Consider the following 21695-nt stretch of genomic DNA (forward strand, 5'->3'; position numbering starts at 1 on the left):
CCACGACGACCAACCTCAATTCCATCATTCTTCCCGGAGCTCGATACAGCGACAACGACGATCACGAACACCCAATTACAATGGCCTCGCTTCGAACAACACAGAGCGCAGCGCGCCTAATGCGCTTGCCCCGTGTCGCTTTTACGACCGCTCCTCGACGATTCCAGAGCGGCGCCTCCACCTCCGCCACGCCTCCTGTACCGACCGGACCTGTCGAGTCGAACCAGCCAGACTACAGCATTGCTCCCGATAAGGCGACTTCGTATGCATACCAAAGCAGTGTAGTAGGAGAACTCGGGGCTAACAAGCCATAGGACATTCACTCCCGTGCCAAAGAAAGTCCAGGATGGCAGCGAGGAAGAGATTCTCCCTGCGGCTGTCTTGTCCGGTGCACCTCTGGAACTCCAGGCCCGTACTGTTCGGTATGGACAAGCTCTATTTCAATACGGCATCGGCAAATCTAACGTCTTCGCAGCATCTACAAGGAGGCCAAGCCTGCTACTCAATCAGGCGACTGGCGTGGTGCACACTGGCGAATGGACTGGGACATCCTTCCAAAGGGCCATCGCTGGGAGAATCCTCTCATGGGCTGGCAATCATCTGGCGACGTGATGCAGGGCACCAATATTCACTTCCACAGCAAGGAGGATGCCATCATGTTCGCAGAGAAACAGGGATACGAGTACTTTGTGCAGGAGCCGAACTCCCGGAAGATCACGCCAAAGGCTTACGCCAACAACTTCCTGTACTCTGCGAGGAAGCTCAAGCATATTCGAACAAAGTGATTCGGAGGGGTCAAAGTCTAGGGCAAATGTACATATACCACCAAGGCAATTGCAATTACCAGCGCTCAGGATACAAAGTTCATGTATGCAGTGCCGTCATTGGTACTTTGTAGTCCGTAGCGGTGCTGTGTAACACTCAACGGTCTACCGAAATGCTTTATGTGAAATCAATGTAATGCGCCAGTGATGGATGTCTGCTCAGAGCACTGCCTGCGCCCGTGGCTCCATGTGAAACTCCGAGCAATCGCACCAAGGATGCCTGAACGCCTCGCCAGAAATTAAAAGAAAAAAAAGAAAACAATGTAAGTGAAAAGCCTAAGTTGTCATCGCGGTATCGTTCTCGTATTCATCATTCAGGTAAGTGGAGAGATCGTCCGGGATGACGTTGGCGGACAACATCCGTCCCTTGTTCTCGGCCCAGACACGCAACTTGACGAGGTCACGAATGCCAGCCATGGTGCGTCGCGAGCGAGTGGCCATAATCGCGCCAATAACACTTTCAGCGGCATCTGTGCGAACTTTTGTGTCTAGCATTGCGGCCAGTGGTGGCTCCAGCTGATTCCGAGGTATCATGAGCAGAGCCATTGTCTTTTCTAAATCGTCAAGGAACTTGGGGTTAGCTGCCGCCCGCGGTCCGAGGTTCATCCTCGCAAACTCGAGAGCATGCTGGATGTCACCTCCATCAACGTCACAATCTCGAATGATCTCAACGAGTTGCAGTCGCAACAGGAGGAAGTGCAACTCTTCGTCACCTTCGAGGATCTGCGGCAGTCAGCATCGTGTCTTTCTGTGAAACGAAATAGAGACGTGGTGACTGTGCAATATCATGAAAGGTGGTTATTTCTCATCTCAGGCCCGAAAGCCTATGCGTGGTGCATGTATAACTCTTGTTTTAATCATTTAGGGAGAAGAAGGAGAAGAAGAAAAAAGGCAAATGCCTGACGTACCTTGGGATCGATCTCGTTAAGTGTCTCGATCGCAGTCTGCAAGTCACCTCTCTGCATCTGCTGGCGAACTTCCCATAAGGTCTGAGTGAAGTACTCATCACCTGGAGTCTTCATATTCGCCTCTTTGCAAAAGTTGGCAGCCGCTTTTGGATAGCCTTCCATGGTAAGGTAGTCCAGGATCAAAGCATTGATGTCGCTATTGATGCTGTTAGCCTTTGCAAGGGACAATGTTGGCATCGTGTAAAATGTGGTTGCGCGTGAGTTCAGGTCAACCGAAGTTGTATCGTTTCCTCCGCATGGAATTCTAGGAGAGATTCCCATTGATAAAAATCATCATGTAATGGTCGGCGTTGTGCAGTGGGGTCCGGATGAGCTCCTCGTACCTTTTGGGTGCTTTGGCCGCCCATACTCGCTGGTCCCAATTGGGCCGCGCTTCAGGTGGTGTTGTCGAGGCTGCAGAGGATGTCTAAGACGACACGGTCAGTCCACTCGCCCCAAGGCGTCGCTGGGACCTATAGGTACGCACCATGTTCAGATGCGACACGAGAAGCGTGTCCTCCTAAAGGCGGATCGTGTGACAACACGCAAGTCTTGCGGGCAGAAAGTAATACAATTGGCACCGGAAGACTGTGTTCAGTACATTGGGATTGTTCCAATCGCCTTGTGTCACTCAGCTTGACGATAAAGTCGGCAAGATGGTGACGACGATGCAAGATGCAAGTTTTGTAGTGGAAGTGACGGGAAGAAAAGGTTGATTTGGGCTGCTGGTCAAAGCTCAAGCGGGTTCGCAATGGGGAGTTTGCCCTCTCGGAACGGCCAATCGCAATGCCGTTTCTGCTACAGTCTCAGGTCAGGTACCTTAGCTGCTAGCCTAATCTACCCTACACTTCACCAAGCTCGTTTTCAATACAAGGCTTACAATGCCTCTGAATATGATGCTATCTCGGATATTCGCTCTAGTAGTTGTATATATCAGTAATATTGAGTATACAGTTTCGGAGTTTGCTAAAGGGTGTGTTGTTTATTAGGTGCAACTAACATGCTGCAAAGAAGGCGATAAGACGGGATCCTCCGCAAATGCTCACAAATAGACAATATCTCTCTCCTTGCTCTTGCGAGGCAATTCTTCCCGATCGGTTGCGAAGTCCATGCCGCTTTTTTTGCGTATAAGTAGAAGGTCATTATCTTGATTTTGTCGTATTGTTGTTGATGCTCGTCTCCGAACCAGGGAAGTTGCAATATTCGCCTCCGCACATCCAACTTTGCTTTCTTGCATATCAGGGTCACGCGAGCTAGAAATAGACGCAATTGGTCAGCGCCAGTGCAATTACAGTTGGGAACCCTTATCATTGTCACTCAATGTGCTGAAAGCCATGGATTCAACAGCTGAACAAGTTCCCAACATGAGCGGCTTGGAAAGTCATGTCACAGTTCAGAAGAGGGCCTACTACGCGCCGCCGTGGGCAGATGTCAGTATCATTGGAGTAGCAGGGAGTTCGGGATCAGGCAAGTCGACAATTTCACAAGCCATCGTGAAGAAGTTGAGCTTGCCCTGGGTAGTGATTCTGTCGTTGGTGAGTCGCGCAATCGTGGTCCTGCGAATCGCTTACGCTGACTGATCGTAGGACTCATTCTATAAGTCCTTGACTCCGGAACAGTCCAAACTCGCGTTTGCGAACGAATGGGACTTTGACTCACCAGATGTACGGAGGCGCAACTCATCCGTGAGCTAGACGCTGATGTTTTGATAGGCGTTTGATTTCGACATACTAGTACAGAGGCTGCGGGACCTGAAGGCAGGGAAACGTGCAGAGATACCGGTGTACTCTTTTGCGAAGCATGCACGGCTCGATCATACGACTACTATTTACTCGCCTCACGTCTTGATTTTGGAGGGCATTTTTGCGCTTCACGATCCACGAGTCCTTGAGCTCCTGGACATGGCTGTATGTCCAACAAGCAGCCGGCCTCCGGGATACCACGTTGACACGGTTAGATATACTGCGACGAAGATGCGGATACTTGCTTAGCGAGGCGATGTGAGGCATCGTAGAAGAGCTTGCCTGATTCGAGCACTGACAAATCTTAGTGAAGCGAGATGTCCGTGAGCGGGGTCGTGATATCGACGGCATCATCAAGCAGTGGTTCGGGTTTGTCAAACCAAACCTCCACAAAGTATGCACTAGAATTGGTGACGGGGGATGAAGCTAACATCCGTCGAGTACGTTGAGCCTCAGCGCAAAGTGGCCGACCTTATCATGCCCCGAGGGATTGAGAATCGCGTAGCCTTGGGTAAGACAGTCCGGACCATTGGGAGACACTTTGCTGATCCCCTCTCAGAGATGATCTCGCATTTCATCGAAAAGAAGCTCTTTGAAAAATCAACTCACCATCGTGAAGCACTTGCGAGGCTTGAAAAGGCCTGTCGCCAGGAGCCGCTTTCAGATCGCGTTGTGATCTTAGACAACACACCCCAGCTACAGTTCATGAACACTATTTTGCGAGACATCGACACAAGCTCAGAAGACTTCATCTTCTACTTTGACCGACTAGCAGGCTTGGTCATCGAGCAGTAAGCGCGCCTGACTCACACAATTCGACTGTATGCTAAACGCTACAGGGCCCTTAATAATGTGCAGTTCGAGAGCAAGGAGATCACAACGCCGCAAAACTACAAGTACAAGGGCTTGACTTCGAAAGGCGAAGTCAGTGCTGTGATCGTACTTCGCGGCGGCTCTGCTTTCGAGTCAGCTCTTCGGAAGACCATTCCTGATTGCAGGACTGGGCGGCTCCTGATCCAGTCCGACCTCTCAACCGGCGAGCCTGAGCTGCACTACCTGCGCTTGCCTGAAGACATCCACCAACACGAGAGCGTGTTGCTGTTGGATACGCAAATGGCAAGTGGAGGAGCTGCGCTCATGGCCGTGCAGGTCCTCGTGGACCATGGTGTTGCGCTGGAAAGAATTGTGCTGGCGACATACTCTGCCGGCCGCATTGGTTTGCATCGTCTCAACACAGTTTTCCCCGAGGTGACAGTGGTTATCTGTAATATCTTGGCTGACCAAGAGCCTCGCTGGGTTGAGAACAAGTACTTCCGCTGCTAGGATAGAGACCACCCTAGAAGTAGTAATATCCGCATGAGACGGGAGCATCTATTGCCTGGACCAGACTGCTAGACTACCTGTCACTCTGATTTGACTGCTATTACACACCCCAGGTTACATAAGTACACAACAGATTCGTACCAGTCCAACATCGGGGTCTCACTTAGAACCGGACCCTCCAGGCGGTTTTTTCCTGGTGGTTGCATGTGCCCGTCTGTTGTCGGTCTTCTGGAACTATCACGTGTGATTCCTGTAGTACCTGAAATGGGCCCTCTGTTAGATCTGAGGAGGTATAATTATGTATAACGAACGTCGAAGAACGACTAGATCACTGGCAGAGCCGCCGAGTGGTGGGTCGGCGCTGTCTGATCATTGATGGGCCCCTGACGCCATATGACTGCCCGTGCTGTGTCGCGTACAGTCCTCGCGTGTTCTTTGGTAGCTGGGTGATCGGACATTTCTGTCGCCCCCAAACCGATGACGCCAGTGTTCCCTCAAAGACAATAAGCACCACTTTGGCCTCCATCCTCGCCAGGTCTCCTCGCTAGGTCCAGCCAAGTCTTCCACACGAGAATTGAGTCAATTCTACGCGGGCCCTTTTCTTCCAAGCTTCTGCGTCTGCGACCATGGTTTCCCAGCAACACTAATCGAATTCGACATCTCTGCCCTTCCACATCGGGTCGCTGGACGTCTCGACGACCTGATAGCTTGTGACGCCTGCGGTCGCCGTGATGTCTTCAGCATCATCCTTTCACGCACCCGCGCGCTTGATAGCGACCGGCCTCCGGAGCAGCACTTCGAGGGCAACCCTTCCTCCCCAACCACGTCTCTACTCTCATCAATCGCGCACAATCCTCAGCTTCCTCCGTTCCGAAACCTCAAAGTCGAAGCGTGCCCAACTTCCTAACCACTTCTTCTCTCGCGCCCTCTCAGGCAAACCTCTGCCGCAGGTCAAGTCCAAGGCCCTCAACTACACATACCGCCTGGCAGCGTGGGTGGGCGCCTCCCTGACGGTGGCTGGCGCAGGCATTGTTGGCTTCTTTCTGTACGATGCCTCTACGTACAAGGACTACAGCACGCACAGCGACATTGACGTCTCGCAGCTTGCCCTCCAGCCGCGACGAGGAGGACCCAAGAACCTCCCGATAGCCGATGTCTTCATTGACGACGATGACTCGGAAGTCAAACGTAAGCTGAAGCAAAAGCCAAGGCTCGTCATCTTGGGCGGAGGCTGGGGTGGTGTTGCTATGCTGAAGGACCTAAATCCCGACGAGTACCATGTGACAGTCATATCGCCCACCAACTACTTCTTGTTCACGCCTATGCTTCCGTCCGCTACTGTGGGAACGCTTGAGTTGAGATCTCTCGTTGAACCAATCCGCCGCATCCTCAGTCGTGTCAACGGTCACTTTATTCGCGCCAAAGCCGAAGACATCGAATTCTCGCACAAGCTTATAGAGGTTGCTCAGACCGACCCAGAGGGCCGCGAAGTACGATTCTATGTTCCGTACGATAAAGTTGTCCTAGCCGTTGGCTCCACCACCAATCCCCATGGTGTAAAGGGACTCGAGAACGCATTCTTCCTCAAGAACATTGATGACGCGCGTAGCATTCGCAACCGCGTCATCCACAACTTCGAGCTTGCTTGCCTGCCTACTACGTCTGATGAGGAGCGCAAGCGACTGCTGTCCTTTGTCGTGAGTGGCGGTGGCCCTACTGGAGTTGAGTTCGCCGCCGAGCTCTACGATTTGCTCAATGAGGATCTTTCACGTCACTTCCCCCGTCTATTGCGAAACGAAATATCTGTTCATATCATCCAGAGCCGCAGCCATATCTTGAACACGTACGACGAGACGGTATCAAAGTACGCCGAAGACCGATTCGCCCGCGACCAGGTTGATGTTATGACCAATGCGCGTGTGAAGGAGGTTCAGCCTGACAAGATTATCTTCACCCAGAAGCAGCCAGATGGCTCGCTCCAGACGAAGGAACTGCCGACAGGATTCTGTCTATGGTCCACGGGAGTCGCACCTGCAGCCATCAGCAAAACTCTTGCCGAGAAGCTAGGGGAGCATCAGACCAACCGGCATGCTCTCGAAACTGATCCCCACCTTCGACTCAATGGAGCGCCGCTCGGAGACGTCTATGCCATTGGCGATTGTTCAACGGTGCAAAACAATGTTGCTGATCACATCATTACCTTCCTGCGAAGCACAGCTTGGAAGCGCGGCCTTGACCCCGAAACTGTCCAGCTGCGTTTCGGCGACTGGCGCCAGGTAGCCCAGGATGTGAAAAAGCGATTTCCCCAGGCAGCCGACCACCTGAAGCGCCTCGACAAGCTGTTCGCCGAATTCGATAAGGATCACTCGGGCACACTTGACTTTGGCGAGCTGCGGGAGCTGTTGAAGCAGATCGACAACAAGCTCACCTCGCTGCCTGCAACAGCCCAGCGCGCGCACCAGCAGGGCCAATACCTCGCCAGGAAGTTCAACAAGATGGCACAGATTGCAGAAGGCCTCCACGCCAATGACATCCGAGACGGTGACCTGGATGCGGCGACGTACAAGGCTTTCGAGTACCACCACCTGGGCAGCCTTGCATACATTGGCAATTCTGCCGTTTTTGACTTGGGCGAGGGCTGGAACCTGGCAGGCGGCCTATGGGCAGTCTATACATGGCGGTCTGTGTATTTTGCCCAGAGCGTCAGTCTGAGGACGCGATTGCTGATGGCGATGGACTGGGCAAAGAGAGGATTGTTCGGCAGAGGTAAGCTGGTGCTCAATCACAGTGCAATGAGAAAACGTGCTAACGGCTGCAGATCTTATCAGCTTCTAGAGTGACGAGCGTTTGTATTAACACTTTGGATCAACGTTCGGAGAACGGTTTAGAGCGATGGTTACTTGTGACCACCAATGGCCGAGTCCAAGATAATCAAGCTATGGGGGGTTCTCACTGTCGATACAGCCAGGACGAGAACAAATGATAGATAGCGCTGTCTAAATGACAAAGTCCTTGTGCGTCCACTTCTCCGTGACTTTCCTCTTGGCCTGCTTCTTGAAGGGAAGATGCCTCCTTGCTTCGACCTTGCCCCTGACTAGCATGCTCCTGTATCGATCCCTCATCATGTTACCCTCGGGTTTGAGCAGTCGTAGGCTGTCCTGCAGCTCGTCTGGCAGAACAAGCTCCAGGTCCTTCTCGGGTAGCTTGTACTTGCCGAGCTGCTTCCGCCTCAGTTTCTGTTCCCCTATCTCGCCCTCGCTGTCGGAGCCAGCGGCAAGTGCACGTTGCTGTCGCATCAACGCACGGAGCTGTTCCTTTTCGGAGACCTCCTGTGCCAACTCTGCAATCTTTTGCTCCTGCACACGGCGCGCCTTCATGGCGGCCTTGTGCTTCTGTAGTCTCTCCTCTTCTTTTCTTCTCTTCATCCGGTTTCGCTGCTGGGGTGTCTTGCGCTGAGGAAGCTTCGTCGGTCGACCATCCTCGGCACCGCTCTGGAAGCCTTCCCACTCCGAGTCTTCTTCCCATTCCGACATGTTGGCGCGAGCCTCGGCCGCTTCCGCCTCGGCCGCCGAGCGAGCAGCAGCTTCCGCTCTGACGCGGGCTGCCTCAAGGTCAGCAAGGCGCTTCTCCTCTGCCTCAATGGCCTTGGCGGATTCGGCGGCCAGACGCTTCTCGTAGTCGGAGAAAGCGGGATTGTATGAGTATCCACCAGTAGGACGCTGCACCGCGGCTTCAGTCTTGCCGTTGGCTAGAAGAGACAGTGGTGCCTGCTTCATTGATTTGGGTGTCTTGGCATGCACAGGCTCGGGGAAGAACTCGTCGATTTGGACCTCGGACTTCTTCGGCTCGGCATCCCATAGATCGTATGTTGCATCGCGCACCTCGACGGTATTGTCGTGCTGCCCGTCCGCCACACGCTTCAACCTCGACAGTTCCTTTTGGGAGACCCAGTCCGTGCGTTGGCGCTTCACGGGGAGTATGCCATCAGTCGTTTTAGAGGGGCGTTTACGAAGGGAGACAGCAGGGACAGCGGAGCGTGCGGCAATGATCTCGTCGGCCTTTAGTCCTTTCTTGAGGTGCTTCGGTAGTCGTTTGGAGATGGTCGTATCGCGGGTCGTGTCAAGAGTGAAAAGATCTTTGGAGTCTTTCTCTCGAATTACGCCACTGCTCGCTGTCAACTTCTTATTTCTTCCAGTTAAACGTGTAGACGTACCCTTGAATAATCTCTTCATTCAGATCTTGGAGGCCCTGTTGCACTTCGGTGACGTCCACGTTCTTTCTCCAGGCCTTTTTGCCCTTTCGGGATGGCTGATTGAATGTCTGAGGCGCATCGCCTGACGTGGGACCCTGTATCACAGGCATTTTCGCGTTTTCTGATTGTCGATGTACGAGATGCGAAGCACATCGGCGACTGTTGGGTGGGGGACACTGAAGAATCTCCCAATTTTTTAGTGGAACCGCTATCCGATAGAGAGGGCGCTAGTCTAATCTCCCACAAAATGGTCGCCATACGGAACGGGTCGTCCGTTTGCAGGGGTCACTAACAATTCCCACCGTTTTGCCTCCCACACCTTACCCCCAACCACGTGCAGCTCGAGTATCGAAGGGTCTCTTATATCACCTATTCAGAGCTGCATATGCTCGCCTCCAACATCCTGAATTATCGTACTCAATTCGGTCGTGTACGCAACTCGAATTTACGCATCGACTGGCCGAACATTACTCGAGCGAGCCGAGCAGGAAACGACACGTACTCGCAACCTGAGCACTGGACACCGTAGACCGACAACGGCAGCCCCTCTTGCGGAGAGAGCACCTCGCCGTGCTTGAGACGAAGTCAACATGTCACAAGCTGGAGGATCGTACAATAACCCCTTGAAGAAATTCAAGTAGGTGTCCGCCACGTTCATGCGGCATGGGATTGGGATACTAAGATGATGCGTTAGGCTGGTGTTTCTCGGCGAGCAGAGCGGTATTTCATGACGAACCTTTGAACGGAGACTGCAGCAGACTAATCGTATTGGCAGTTGGCAAGACCTCGCTGATCACACGGTTCATGTACGACTCGTTCGACAACATGTACCAAGCAACAATCGGCATTGATTTCTTGTCAAAGGTACAGATGCGCCACCCTGAGAGTCATCCGAGGCTAGACACTGACCGATTGGGCCTAGACGATGTATCTCGAAGACCGGACGGTACGATTACAGCTTTGGGACACTGCAGGCCAGGAACGATTCCGCAGTTTGATTCCCTCGTATATTCGCGACTCGAGCGTGGCCGTGGTCGTCTACGATATCTCAAGTACATAAGCCTGTTTTGCGGCCCGATACTCGCACTGACTAACTGGAACAGACAAGAAATCCTTCGAGAACACAAAGAAATGGATCGACGACGTTCGTGCCGAGCGCGGCAACGATGTCATCATTGTGCTAGTTGGCAACAAGACCGATCTCAACGACAAGCGCGAAGTCACGACCCAGCAGGGTGAGGAGGAGGCCAAGAAGAGCAACCTAATGTTTGTCGAGACAAGTGCAAAGCTTGGGCACAACGTCAAGAATCTGTTCAAGAGGATAGCACAGGCCCTACCGGGTATGGAGGGGAGTGATGCAGCAGCCCAAGCATCGAGCCAGAGTAAGCTTTTGAAACCACGGTTTCTATTGACCCATGCTGACTTAGCTAGTGATCGATGTGAAGACAAACACGTCGCAACAGTCCCAGGAAGGGTGTGCCTGCTGAGACATGGGCGTCTAGAGGCGCAAATGTTACAAGAGGAAGACAGATCAGCTTGAAAGGAGCCGAACATGCTTGGAACTACCTATTGACAATTGTATATTACAGCCCGAGAGAACAGCGTTACCTAAAGCAATGAGCTGTCAATGAGCTGTCGTGCAATTTCCTGTCCCCTAGCCGTCATCGGCTTTTGAAGGGCTGTCGCGTGACGACCGATCCCTGATCTGCCAGGCGCTACGTATTAAGGAGAATCCCCAAAGTCCGGGCGAGCCTTGGGGCCCGAACCATCCAGAGCGTACATGTATGCTTAATGTTGATATTGCAATTGAAAGATTATTCGAATCAATGATCATGCCAGTGAACGGAAACCCCAAATCTCAAAATACCATTCTAGGCTACTTACTACTCGCCGCTTAGCAAGGTGGACCCTGCAATCATAGGCGGGTACTGGAGCCTGGGAAAAAGTGTTGCATTGACTTCCGAGGGTTCCGCTGTCGTCACCATCCACGTCGTTGGGTTAGACAAACATCGATCATAGTTAGCCCATCACGCGTCAGACCTTTTCTACTTTCCATATTACCACTGCATGCCCCATTCTGGCACCTGTCTACGCTTCATTCCAGCCAAAGCATTTCATTAAATTAGCATCATGTCGAGATTTACGAGCCTGTACCTCAGGGTACCGCGTCCCAGGGTAAGTCTACAAATCCTTGCAGGGTCCTGTGCGTTTGCTGGAAATGGGGCTGACAATCACTGCCAGACGATGTTCGGCATCATCAGCCTCCAGACGGCGACCGAGCTGGTCTGCCTCGCCCTCGCTTTCAACAAGGTCACCGGCGTCTATGGCCTCCTCGCGATCCTGACCGGATACCAGCTGTCGCTGATGCAACTGTCGACGTACCTGTACTCTATCGCTGTCCTGGTCGCACTGGTGTATCTCATGCCGCACATTCGACGGCAGTCGCCCGTGGAGTGTCTCGCGCTCGCATGGCTGTACATGTCAGACACGCTGCTCACAATATTTTCTACGGTAGTCTTTGGTCTGGAGTGGTACTTTGCCAGCGGCGCGAGCGAGAACCCGGAGAACATTCCTGCGATGGTCAAGGAGGGTGTGGAAACGCTGCAGAAGGAAGCGGCCCAGCACGGCTCTGCCGTGGCGCAGGAGACGGCATTTAGCATGGCCATGATCGCGACGCTGACGCTCGTGCGCGTGTACTTTGGTTTTGTGGTCATGGCATTTGCGCGCGAGGTTGTTCAGCGCCACATGCAGATTGTGGTGATGGAGGCGCCGGTGTACGTGGACCAGACTTCGGACGGGCCATTCGGCGAAGGTCTTCCCGATGGCGAGGGTCGTAGGGGACGCCTCGGACGCATGATGGTCAGGTACGGCAATGGCTATTGGCTGGACCAGGACGAGATCCGCGAAGGCAGCCACAAGTTGGAGCATGCATGATTGCGGGCGGAGGGTCTGGAGTTCGGAAGAGGACAGCAAAGCGATGGCAGTTTTTTATGTAATGTGTACAGCATAATTGATACCTAGCGAGCGACGACAGTGGCCTGGCAATGAAGCGAAGCAATGGGCGATCAGTCGGTCGGGCGGAACGTATGGCACGGGCGGCCATGCGGACTGAACAATATATATTGAATTACAAATCACCGAGTATCGACGACGTGAGACGGTAATCGGCTCGTGCGAGCGCGTGCGTGTTCGTGGGAAGCGATGGTGTGCCGGTTGGATTACAGGGTAAGTCAGTTAGGCTTTACCTGGCAGCAAACCAGACGCAGACCCGGCCTTCGGAGGCCCACACAAGCGGTAGAATTCGCCATCTCCGGCTGCTCGGGCTGTCGGGGGGACGTCCAGCGCCCAGCCGTGGACGGAACTCGGCTGAATCTCGCAGTTTCCCCCAGAGCCATCACGAATCCGACCATTGCCATTGGTAGTGGAGGGGCAATTCCAGCTACGAGACATCGGCATTGCCTGTGGGCGACCCTCAACGCCAGTCCAATGCCCGATCACGCAATACCCTTTTTTTTCTTCTCGTAAACCATTCTGTCCACGCGGGGAGCCATTTTTCCCTCGCTGTAGCGTCTGATGGCGACAATCGTCTTGTAATCGACCAGTGAATCCAACCAATCGACCTCGTCTCGTTGTCCCCAACTGTTCTCTAGCAGTGCCTGGTCCGATTCTAGAGGGCCCCTCCTCCACTTTGGAAGTCCTGTCCAGTGGCCCTCGAAGCGAGTCAGAGGGAAGAGGACCCCCATTAATTGCTGCTACCTATACGCATTGCTCTTTTTAAAAGATTCAGTCTCTCCCCTTCTTTTGCCATCATGGCTTTTCTCTTCCGGTCCAGCTCCGTCGACGAATCTGCAAAGATGGATGCTGCTTCAGCCCACCAGATTCGCACGCCTGAAGAGGCTGGTATGTCCTGAGTCCAGCCAACAAGGAGGAGGAGTGAGAAACAAGAAGGAAACTAACACTTTCCTCCGCAGTGTCCAGGATCGCCTATCTTGCGAGCGATGTCGTTGTATCAGTCCAGCCCTCGTTGGCCACCGACTCGCCCTTCTCATCACATCTGAAGCGCTACGCAGGCCGTAAGGACCAGAGCCTCGTGGCCCAGAACGCCTCCTCGGTGCCAGATATCATCTCCGTCCGCCAGAACAACGACCCTCTCCTTTCCGTATTCTCGCCCAGCCGCTCCGGCAAGCTCGTCTCCGTCACCACCAACTCGTCCATCCTCCTCCCCTCCGTCTCACACCTCTACAAGCTCGCGCAGTACCCCGTGGTCCTCCACGTCTCGCTCGAGCCGAAGAACTTTGCCGACTACTCGGTGATTACATCCATCCGCAACACAGGATGGACCTTTTTGCAGTCAGAGACCTTGCAGGAGGCGCAAGACATGGCCCTGACATCGCATGCCCTGGCTGTGCGCACGGGCAAGGGCGTCGTTCACTTTTTTGCACCAGGAACCTCTGCTGGGGACAGGGCAATCCCCGCAGAGAACACTACCGTCGTCCGCGACGTTCTGGACATTGATGCCGTGAGGAGGTTCCAGTCTGGCAATATTCATGCTTCGGGAATTTACGCAGACGACGGCCATGTTGCCGTCTCATCCATCTATCCCGAGCCCATCGTGGGGGAGTCACAGACCGAGAAGTCTGGTGGCCTCCCCCCTGTCCCAGCCGAATCCAAGGCCACCTCAACAATGACCTCAGTCAAGACCAGCCGCGCCAGCGAATCTGGCGACTCAGAGGCATCTGTGTCTGTTGCCACGACTGTTGAGACTGCGCCCCCCCAGATCACCTCCGCAGACATCTACGACGCGGCCACACGGATATGGGCCCAGTTGCAGGCTTCTGTGGGCAGGTCGTACAGCGCGTTCGAGTACACTGGTCCCGCGGACGCAACGAACGCTCTCTTTATCTTTGGCTCTGACGTCGGCTCGTTCGCCTCGGTATTGGACAATGCCAAGAACGAGGACATCTTCGCCAAGGCCGCCATCATCACTCCGCGTCTCTACAGGCCGTGGATCGGATCCAAGCTGGTGAATGCTATTCCCAAGTCCATCAAGAGGATAGCCGTCTTGGAGCAGATCCACCGCAAGACCACCAAGTGGGGACCCCTCCTGATCGATGTTTTGACTTCGGTCAAGAGCGGCCCTGGTGGCGTCGAGCACATTGTGGGATACCAGTTAGGCTACGTCGATCCCCAGGTCATCACACAAGCCCTTCGCGGCATCTTCCAGAACCTCACGTCGGAGAAGCCGATCCAAAACCTTGAGGTTGGCGTGCGTGACGCGCCCACGCAAGAAACCCAGGATGCGAACCAGGCGCCCAAGCTCGAGACGCCTTACAACAAGATTCTTGACCAGCTGTTTGGTAAGAGGAGATATGTTGCCAACGCTCTGAGGTCGGAGCACGCTGGCATCTCCGCCAACGTGTCGGCCAGCCCTGAGTTTGGTTTTGGGTCATTGCTCGCCCGCAAGCAACTGCGCAACCGCTTCATTTCAGAGGCCAAGACAGCCGCTAGCAGCAAGGAGTTCACGACCGATGGCCCCAAGAACTTCCTCGCTCGTTGGGCAATGAACGCTGAGGACCCGGCCAAGGCGGGCGAGATCGCAGACGATGTCATTGCCCGCCTCGAAACTGATGGCTCTCCGTTGGCACAGAAGCTGCTCAGAAACAAGGGTCTCTTCCGCAAGGAGTCTCTGTGGCTGACCGGCTCAGACGCCTGGGCGTACGACCTCGGTAACTCTGGCGTGCATCACGTTTTGGCTTCTGGCGAAAATGTCAACATGCTGATCATTGACTCGACTCCGTACTCCGAGAAGGCTGCCGCCGATGCCGAAAGAAGGAAGAAGGACATTGGTCTGTACGCTATGAACTTTGGCAACGCCTACGTGGCCTCGACTGCCGTGTACAGCTCATACACCCAGGTCCTCCAGGCCCTTCTCGAGGCCGACAAGTTCGACGGTCCTTCGGTTGTTTTAGCCTACTTGCCGTACTTTGGTGAGGGCGACTCGCCTTTGACCGTTCTGCAGGAGACCAAGAAGGCCGTCGATACCGGCTACTGGCCCTTATACCGCTGGAACCCCGACAACGAGAAGATGGGCGAGCCCAACTTCTCGCTCGACTCAGAGTTGATCAAGCAGGAGCTGAAGAAGTTCCTCGAGAGGGACAACCAGCTCACTCAGCTGATGCAGAAGGAGCCAAAGTTCGCCTCGAGCCTGGCCCAGGATTTCGGTACCGAGGTTCGTGCACAGCAGAAGCGCAAGGCCAAGGACGCCTACAATCAGCTCCTGGAGGGTCTGCTCGGTGCGCCGCTCACAATCCTCTACGCGTCAGACAACGGCAACGCCGCATCTCTGGCTAAGCGCCTGGGCAACCGTGGCCGCGCACGTGGCCTCAAGACAACCGTCATGGCCATGGAAGACTACCCTGTTGAAGACCTGTCTTCCGAGGAGAACATTGTCTTCCTGACGTCTGTGGCTGGTCAGGGTGAGTTCCCTCAGAACGGCCTTGCATTCTGGGATGCCATCAAGGACTCCACCGACCTGGACCTGGCCTCGGTCAACTTCTCCGTCTTTGGCCTGGGTGATAGCCACTACTGGCCCCGCAAAGAGGATAAGATTTATTACAATAAGCCTGGCAAGGACCTCTTCCGCCTGTTGACCAACCTTGGCGGCAAGATCCTCGCCGACATTGGCCTCGGTGACGACCAGGACCCCGACGCCTACCACACCGCCTACAACGAGTGGGAGCCCAAGATCTGGGCTGCCCTCGGTGTGGACAAGGTCGAGGGTCTACCTGAGGAGCCTCCCCCAATCACCAACGAGGACATTAAGCTCGCGTCCAACTATCTCCGCGGAACGATTGTGGAGGGCCTCAACGACCCCAGCACCGGTGCCATCTCGGCGGCCGACCAGCAGCTCACCAAGTTCCACGGCACGTACATGCAGGATGACCGTGACGTGCGTGACGAGCGCAAGGCCCAGGGTCTCGAGCCAGCTTACTCCTTCATGATCCGCTGCCGTCTGCCCGGTGGTGTCGCCACGCCCAAGCAGTGGGTGCAGATGGACGACATCTCCAACGAGCTGGGCAACGAGACCATGAAGTTGACCACCCGCCAGACCTTCCAGTTCCACGGCGTGGTCAAGGGCAAGCTCAAGCCCGCCATGCAGGCCATCAACCGCTCGCTCATGACGACGATTGCGGCCTGTGGCGACGTTAACCGCAACGTAATGTGCAGCTCGCTACCCACCCAGTCGACGTACCACCGCGAGGTGTACGCCGTCTCGGCCAAGATCAGCGACCACCTGCTGCCCTCGACCAACGCGTACCACGAGATCTGGCTAACTGACGACGACAACAAGAAGACGCAGGTGGCCGGGGAGGCCGTGCAGGACTTTGAGCCGCTCTACGGCCCCACATACCTCCCGCGCAAGTTCAAGATCACCATTGCCATTCCGCCGCACAACGACACGGACGTGTACGCCCACGACATTGGTCTCATTGCCATCAAGGGCGCCGACGGCCACCTCGAGGGCTTCAACGTTCTCGCGGGAGGTGGCATGGGCGCCACCCACAACAACAAGAAGACGTACCCCCAGACGGGCCGCATGTTCGGGTACTGCGCCGCCGAGGACGTGCACATTGCGTGCGAGAAGATTATGCTCGTGCAGCGCGACCACGGCGACCGCAAGAACCGCAAGCACGCGCGTCTCAAGTACACGATTGACGACATGACGGTGGACGTGTTCCGGGCCAAGGTCGAGGAGCTCTGGGGCCAAAAGTTTGCGCCCGCCAAGCCCTTCAAGTTTGAGAGCAACGTCGACACGTTTGGGTGGCAAAAGGATGAGAACGGACTGAGCCACTTCACCTTCTTCATCGAGAATGGCCGCATCGAGGACACGCCCGAGTTCCAGATGAAGACGGGCCTGCGCGAGATCGCCAAGGTGCTCAAGGGCGAATTCCGCCTGACGGGCAACCAGCACCTCATCATGTCCAACGTGGCGGACGAGGACCTGCCCGGCCTCCAGGCGCTCATGAAGCAGTACAAGCTGGACAATGTGCAGTTCTCGGGCCTGCGCCTGAGCTCGTCCGCCTGCGTCGCCTTCCCCACCTGCGGCTTGGCCATGGCCGAGTCGGAGCGCTACCTGCCCGTGCTCATCGGCAAGCTCGAGGACTGCCTCGAGGCCAATGGCCTGCGCCAGGACTCCATCGTCATGCGCATGACGGGATGCCCCAACGGCTGCGCCCGCCCCTGGCTCGCCGAGGTCGCCTTTGTCGGCAAGGCCTACGGCGCCTACAATATGTACCTCGGCGGCGGCTACCACGGCCAGCGCCTCAACAAGCTGTACCGCTCCAGCATCAAGGAGGACGAGATCCTCGAGATTATGAGGCCCCTGCTCAAGAGGTACGCGCTCGAGCGCGAGGAGGGCGAGCGGTTCGGTGATTTCTGCGTCCGGACCGGCGTCATCAAGGCGACGACGGATGGCACCAACTTCCACGAGGGTGTAAGTTCCCTTTTCCTTCCTTGCAATAAGGGCAAAGAATGATGATGCTAACACGATGACACAGGTCGCCGAGGAAGAGTCCGACGAAGAGTAACGCAGTGGAATAAGCATTTTTGCATATCTATCTAGAAGAATATCCATGACGAATCTTGGCTACACAGGGCAGGCAGGCGTACCGGGAACAGCAGCAGTATTTGTTACAGTACTTGAATCATGCGAAAAAGAGATATTTTTTGAACAAACGACACGTAGCTTCATATGACAAGTATCTCAACATTGCGTGGTATCGTGCAAGATCCAACTGCGAATAATCCTAGCTAGAGTCCATCTCGTACAAAATTCATTACCTCAAACAAACCCCTGAACGCCTATGCCAGGAAATGCAAACAACCATCGTGAGGACATGAACCAAAAAAGGCATCAGCTCTTCAGACTGCTCCCCACGCTACTCACAGCGCCGCTCAGCTTGTCGCTCACACCGCCCATCCACCTGGGCACCTTGAGACTTATCCGGACGCGTCCCTCGACCACAATGTTGACAACGTTGATGATGGCAAAGGCCGTGCTGCCGATGGCACGGAACAGCGCCAGACCCGCGACGGCCCACAGCACGAAGCGGAGGTAGTAGTTCTCGCCGATGCCCTTGTGCCCGTATGCCTCGCTCACACCCATGGCCAGCATGCCGTTGGCGATCATCCAGATGAGGACCATGTAGGTACGCACACTCTTGTAGTAGTCCTCTTGCATCTGCGACTCGCTCGGGAGGGGAACAGGGACGCCGAGACGATCGCGAAGGTTGCGCAGGGCCTCGTCGTATCCAGAGTCAATGTCCAGCTGCTCACTCGGCATCTCTAGCTCCACAGTCTGTCCCTTGCCAATGGCACCACCGAGGTCGGTCCTGATGACGTTGTCACCCTTGGTGCCCCATGTGACGTCGTGCGTGTTACAGAACGCGTACACCTGAAGTGTGCAGATATAACTGGGTAGGAGCAAGAAGTACTGCGCCCACGACGTGATCAGGTGCCACGGCTCGAGGTAGATCAGCGACATGACAATGTATAGACCGAGCGTGGAGCATATGGACACGATGACGTTGGTGAATATGTTGCTCCCCAGTTGCAGCTCGGCCTCCTTGCCGTCTTGCGGTGTGAGCTGATTGATGACGATCCAGATGATGGCAAAGGTCGTGTACACCATGATGATGGCATAGATGATCATACTGGCAAAGTAGAGCTTGTGCGCTCCTTGCGGTCTGTTGCCGAGCGACAGGATGAATTGCGCGCAGATGAGCAGGGTGCAGGTAAACTTGAGGATGATGAAGATAATCTGACCGATGCCGTGACCAAACGGATCGACTTTCTTGTCGGTCAGACCACCGGCAACAAAGTAGAAGGTGAGGTAGAAGTTGGCGAGAGAGAAGTAGGTGAACAGAAGCTGGATGGCCTGATAGACAGATTCAATGTGGAGAAGGACCTTGCGGGCGATGGTGTGATCCGTCGACCAGATCTGGCGGACCTGGACGAGCGAGTATACGGCGGCGAAGAAGGCACCGTTCAGCCAGCGACGACGCTGCGAGATGAACTCGGGAACCGTGTCAGGGACATCGGTCTCTCCCTTGCAGTTCTTGACGTACTTGAGCACCCATCGCTCGCTCCGCTTCGTCACCAGCTCCCAACAGAGGATACGATCTTCGGCGAGATACATGTTTGCCGTGAACACATCAGCGTGCTGTCCGTGCAACGTCTCACCCTTGAAGTATTGACTGAGCGGACCGTGGCCAGTCTCATCATTCTGCAGCGCGTGGTAGCGGTAGGCACTCAGCGCACCGGGCAGGACAGTGATGTACCCAAAGACAGACTCGAGGGGTTTGTCCAAGATGTTGGACATTTTGTACTCGAAATTCTGCGACGCGACGAGCGGGTTGAGCAAGTTTGTACCCATTTTGCCTTTCATAGCTTTAATCTCACCACAAGCGCCGGCGACATTCGAGTCTGTGTCAAAGGCCTTCCAGAGGTGATAGAGGGAGTTGCCGGTGGGCCTGGTACCGACGTCCAACAGGATACACACGTTGGGGTTGAGAGCTTTCCCAAAGGCATTGAAGAACCAACGATGCGAGTTGAGCTTGCGCGAGTTCTTCTCCTTGAGACAAAAGATCATCTGACAGGGCACAATTCCCTTCTCGGCGCCCTTGAACTTGAGGTCCGCGTCGAGCGACACCTGCGTGGTGTACTCGTAGACGTGCGCCTGGACAGCGCGGTTGTTGACAAAGTTCTTGGCGATGCCGTCCTGATAGACGCCCATGGCAGCTAGGGCATCGAGAGTACGGGGGTGAATCTTCTCGCGACCGTCCGAGATGATACAGACGACAATCTTCTGCCAGCCCGTTTCGCCCCAGGTGCGGGACTTGTTGCGTGAGCAAAAGTGTGAAATGTTCTTCATGACGGCATGCATGGTGCGGGTGAAGCCGATCTCGTCCTCGTTGTACATGGTGATGCAGATGAAGACCTCCGTCTCGCGAGCTGTGCGGCCAATGCTCTGTCGCAGCTTGTAGCCCTTTTCGACAAAGTCGTCTGGGTCGCAGGTAACAGCTGTGTAGCGCATGTGCGTAAACTCGACCTCGTCGCGTCGGGGCAAGAAACTGTACAGAATGGTTGGGATCTTGCACTCGAGGACCAGCTCACCGTTGATGAGCTGGACTTCCTTTCTCGACATGATGGGCGCGCGGACACCGCGACGTTCCTGCGCGCCATCTGGGGCGCTGTCGTACTGGCCAAACTTGTCGTACGTCTCTGGCATCTCGCTCAGCGTCTCCTGGTCGCTAGACAGGTACGAGGCGCGATCACCGGGAAGAGTGCCCGGCAAGGGGCGAGATCGACCAAGGTCCGAGTGGTCGGGCCCAAAGACGTCGTCAGTGTCGGTCAGGGGGATAGAAACGGTGGCCACGTCATCGTCGTCTGCAAAAGTCTGCTGGCTGCCTCGTGCGCCTTGCGTGTTGTTGCTGAACAGGGGCGCAGGAGGTAGCGGTCGTCGAGGGCTGCCTCCATAGCGCGATGATGGTGTACCAGGTCGAGGGCTTCCGTTGAGATCGGCTGGCTCGTAGGAGAGATTTGTGGCTGGTGGTCGTGTGTAGTCCGAGACTCTGCTGGATGGTGTCCAGGGGCGCTGTGGTGAGCCGCCCACGTTGTCGCGGCCCGCAAAGGGGACATACGTCGAGTCGGGAGGAGGCATGCTTGGGATCTGGCCAAAGTCCGAGTTGGTTCTGCTGTGTGAGGAGATGGCGCTGGGCTCATATCGTCTGCCTGATCGTCCGGATCTAACTCTTTGGCGCGGGCCATGTAAGCGCTCATTCTTTCTCATGGTGGTGAGGCGTGGGCTTGGGCCGTCTGGGATGATGGGAAGGTCTGGTAGGCCAGTGTCTGTCTGTCGGTACCTGCTGCGCTTCTGCAACTTTGCAGAGCTGGTGTTGCTGTTACGTAGTGAGGTGGTTCTAGCAGGTACACAAGGAGTGGTTGTCGTCGAGATGATGGGAGGGACAAGTGACTGTGTATTTGTGTATGTGTGGGAAGGTTGAGAAGAGACATACGATCGGGTGTCCTCACTAAAGCCACTGAGACCAGACTCGCCGTCTATCGACGTCAGGAGCCTGACTGCTGCGGCATTATGGCCAGTAGGCGTGTACTCATCGTCCTCGCGGTACGATGGCAGGCTGCCCGAGTACTCTGGCGGACGGGTGGGCGTGCTTGGTCGGCGGTCCATGGTGGTCGACTGGAATGCTGCTGGCGAGACAGCTGCTGCGACAGGTGGGCGCTCTCAAGGAGAGTTCTACTCCGTGGTTTGTTGTGTGTTGATGTGATACTGGTCAAGAAATGTTGTTCAAAAAATGCTGATGGTTAATGTTGAGGTCAATGGCGACAGTGCGATCACGTAGGTAGAACACCGCGTAGGAAATGGCTTCCGCGAGAGATGATGATGAGAACCGATGGCTCCCCGATGCGAGTGGTGGGGCACACAGCTGGATGGATACCTTATGTGTCTACGCGGATGGCTTGGGGGCGGGAATCCGCTTGGAGGAACGGGGAGACCAAAACAAAGAAGCGTCGCCACGGCAACCGC

At 55.1% G+C, this 21695-nt stretch overlaps 8 protein-coding genes across 8 annotated transcripts; 5 read left to right on the plus strand and 3 right to left on the minus strand.

Moving 5' to 3' along the window:
* Nucleotides 1-80: 80 nt before the first annotated feature.
* Nucleotides 81-785, plus strand: J7T54_000873 (NADH-ubiquinone oxidoreductase 21 kDa subunit-like protein; the record flags this gene model as incomplete). The annotated part of the gene is made up of 3 exons (XM_051504907.1): nt 81-262; nt 315-422; nt 476-785. 3 exons carry the CDS (start codon nt 81-83, stop codon nt 783-785), a joined length of 600 nt encoding a protein of 199 aa, XP_051363586.1.
* Nucleotides 786-1100: 315 nt separating this feature from the next.
* Nucleotides 1101-2261, minus strand: J7T54_000874 (motif-containing; the record flags this gene model as incomplete). Its single annotated transcript, XM_051504908.1, has 4 exons — nt 1101-1547; nt 1733-1928; nt 2116-2198; nt 2259-2261. The coding sequence occupies 4 exons, from the start codon at nt 2259-2261 to the stop codon at nt 1101-1103; spliced, it is 729 nt and encodes a 242-aa protein (XP_051363587.1).
* An 874-nt stretch (nt 2262-3135) lies between these two features.
* On the plus strand, nt 3136-7671 carry J7T54_000875 (uncharacterized protein; the record flags this gene model as incomplete). The annotated part of the gene is made up of 9 exons (XM_051504909.1): nt 3136-3306; nt 3358-3435; nt 3484-3678; nt 3827-3907; nt 3970-4024; nt 4073-4304; nt 4353-4770; nt 5721-7602; nt 7655-7671. The coding sequence occupies 9 exons, from the start codon at nt 3136-3138 to the stop codon at nt 7669-7671; spliced, it is 3129 nt and encodes a 1042-aa protein (XP_051363588.1).
* Nucleotides 7672-7832: 161 nt separating this feature from the next.
* J7T54_000876 (uncharacterized protein) lies at nt 7833-9198 on the minus strand (the record flags this gene model as incomplete). Its single annotated transcript, XM_051504910.1, has 2 exons — nt 7833-9000; nt 9050-9198. The coding sequence occupies 2 exons, from the start codon at nt 9196-9198 to the stop codon at nt 7833-7835; spliced, it is 1317 nt and encodes a 438-aa protein (XP_051363589.1).
* Nucleotides 9199-9892: 694 nt separating this feature from the next.
* Nucleotides 9893-10575, plus strand: J7T54_000877 (Ras-like protein Rab-6B; the record flags this gene model as incomplete). Its single annotated transcript, XM_051504911.1, has 4 exons — nt 9893-9952; nt 10011-10140; nt 10192-10470; nt 10520-10575. The coding sequence occupies 4 exons, from the start codon at nt 9893-9895 to the stop codon at nt 10573-10575; spliced, it is 525 nt and encodes a 174-aa protein (XP_051363590.1).
* Nucleotides 10576-11218: 643 nt separating this feature from the next.
* J7T54_000878 (Inositol phosphorylceramide synthase regulatory subunit-like protein) lies at nt 11219-12022 on the plus strand (the record flags this gene model as incomplete). Its single annotated transcript, XM_051504912.1, has 2 exons — nt 11219-11263; nt 11330-12022. 2 exons carry the CDS (start codon nt 11219-11221, stop codon nt 12020-12022), a joined length of 738 nt encoding a protein of 245 aa, XP_051363591.1.
* Nucleotides 12023-12897: 875 nt separating this feature from the next.
* Nucleotides 12898-17676, plus strand: J7T54_000879 (Sulfite reductase [NADPH] subunit beta-like protein; the record flags this gene model as incomplete). Its single annotated transcript, XM_051504913.1, has 3 exons — nt 12898-12988; nt 13060-17582; nt 17647-17676. The coding sequence occupies 3 exons, from the start codon at nt 12898-12900 to the stop codon at nt 17674-17676; spliced, it is 4644 nt and encodes a 1547-aa protein (XP_051363592.1).
* A 326-nt stretch (nt 17677-18002) lies between these two features.
* Nucleotides 18003-21338, minus strand: J7T54_000880 (Chitin synthase-like protein; the record flags this gene model as incomplete). The annotated part of the gene is made up of 2 exons (XM_051504914.1): nt 18003-20841; nt 21166-21338. The coding sequence occupies 2 exons, from the start codon at nt 21336-21338 to the stop codon at nt 18003-18005; spliced, it is 3012 nt and encodes a 1003-aa protein (XP_051363593.1).
* Nucleotides 21339-21695: the final 357 nt, after the last annotated feature.

This window comes from Emericellopsis cladophorae (assembly GCF_022114955.1).
Source record: "Emericellopsis cladophorae strain MUM 19.33 chromosome Unknown NODE_11_length_583618_cov_114_125112, whole genome shotgun sequence".
NCBI lineage: Eukaryota > Fungi > Ascomycota > Sordariomycetes > Hypocreales > Bionectriaceae > Emericellopsis > Emericellopsis cladophorae.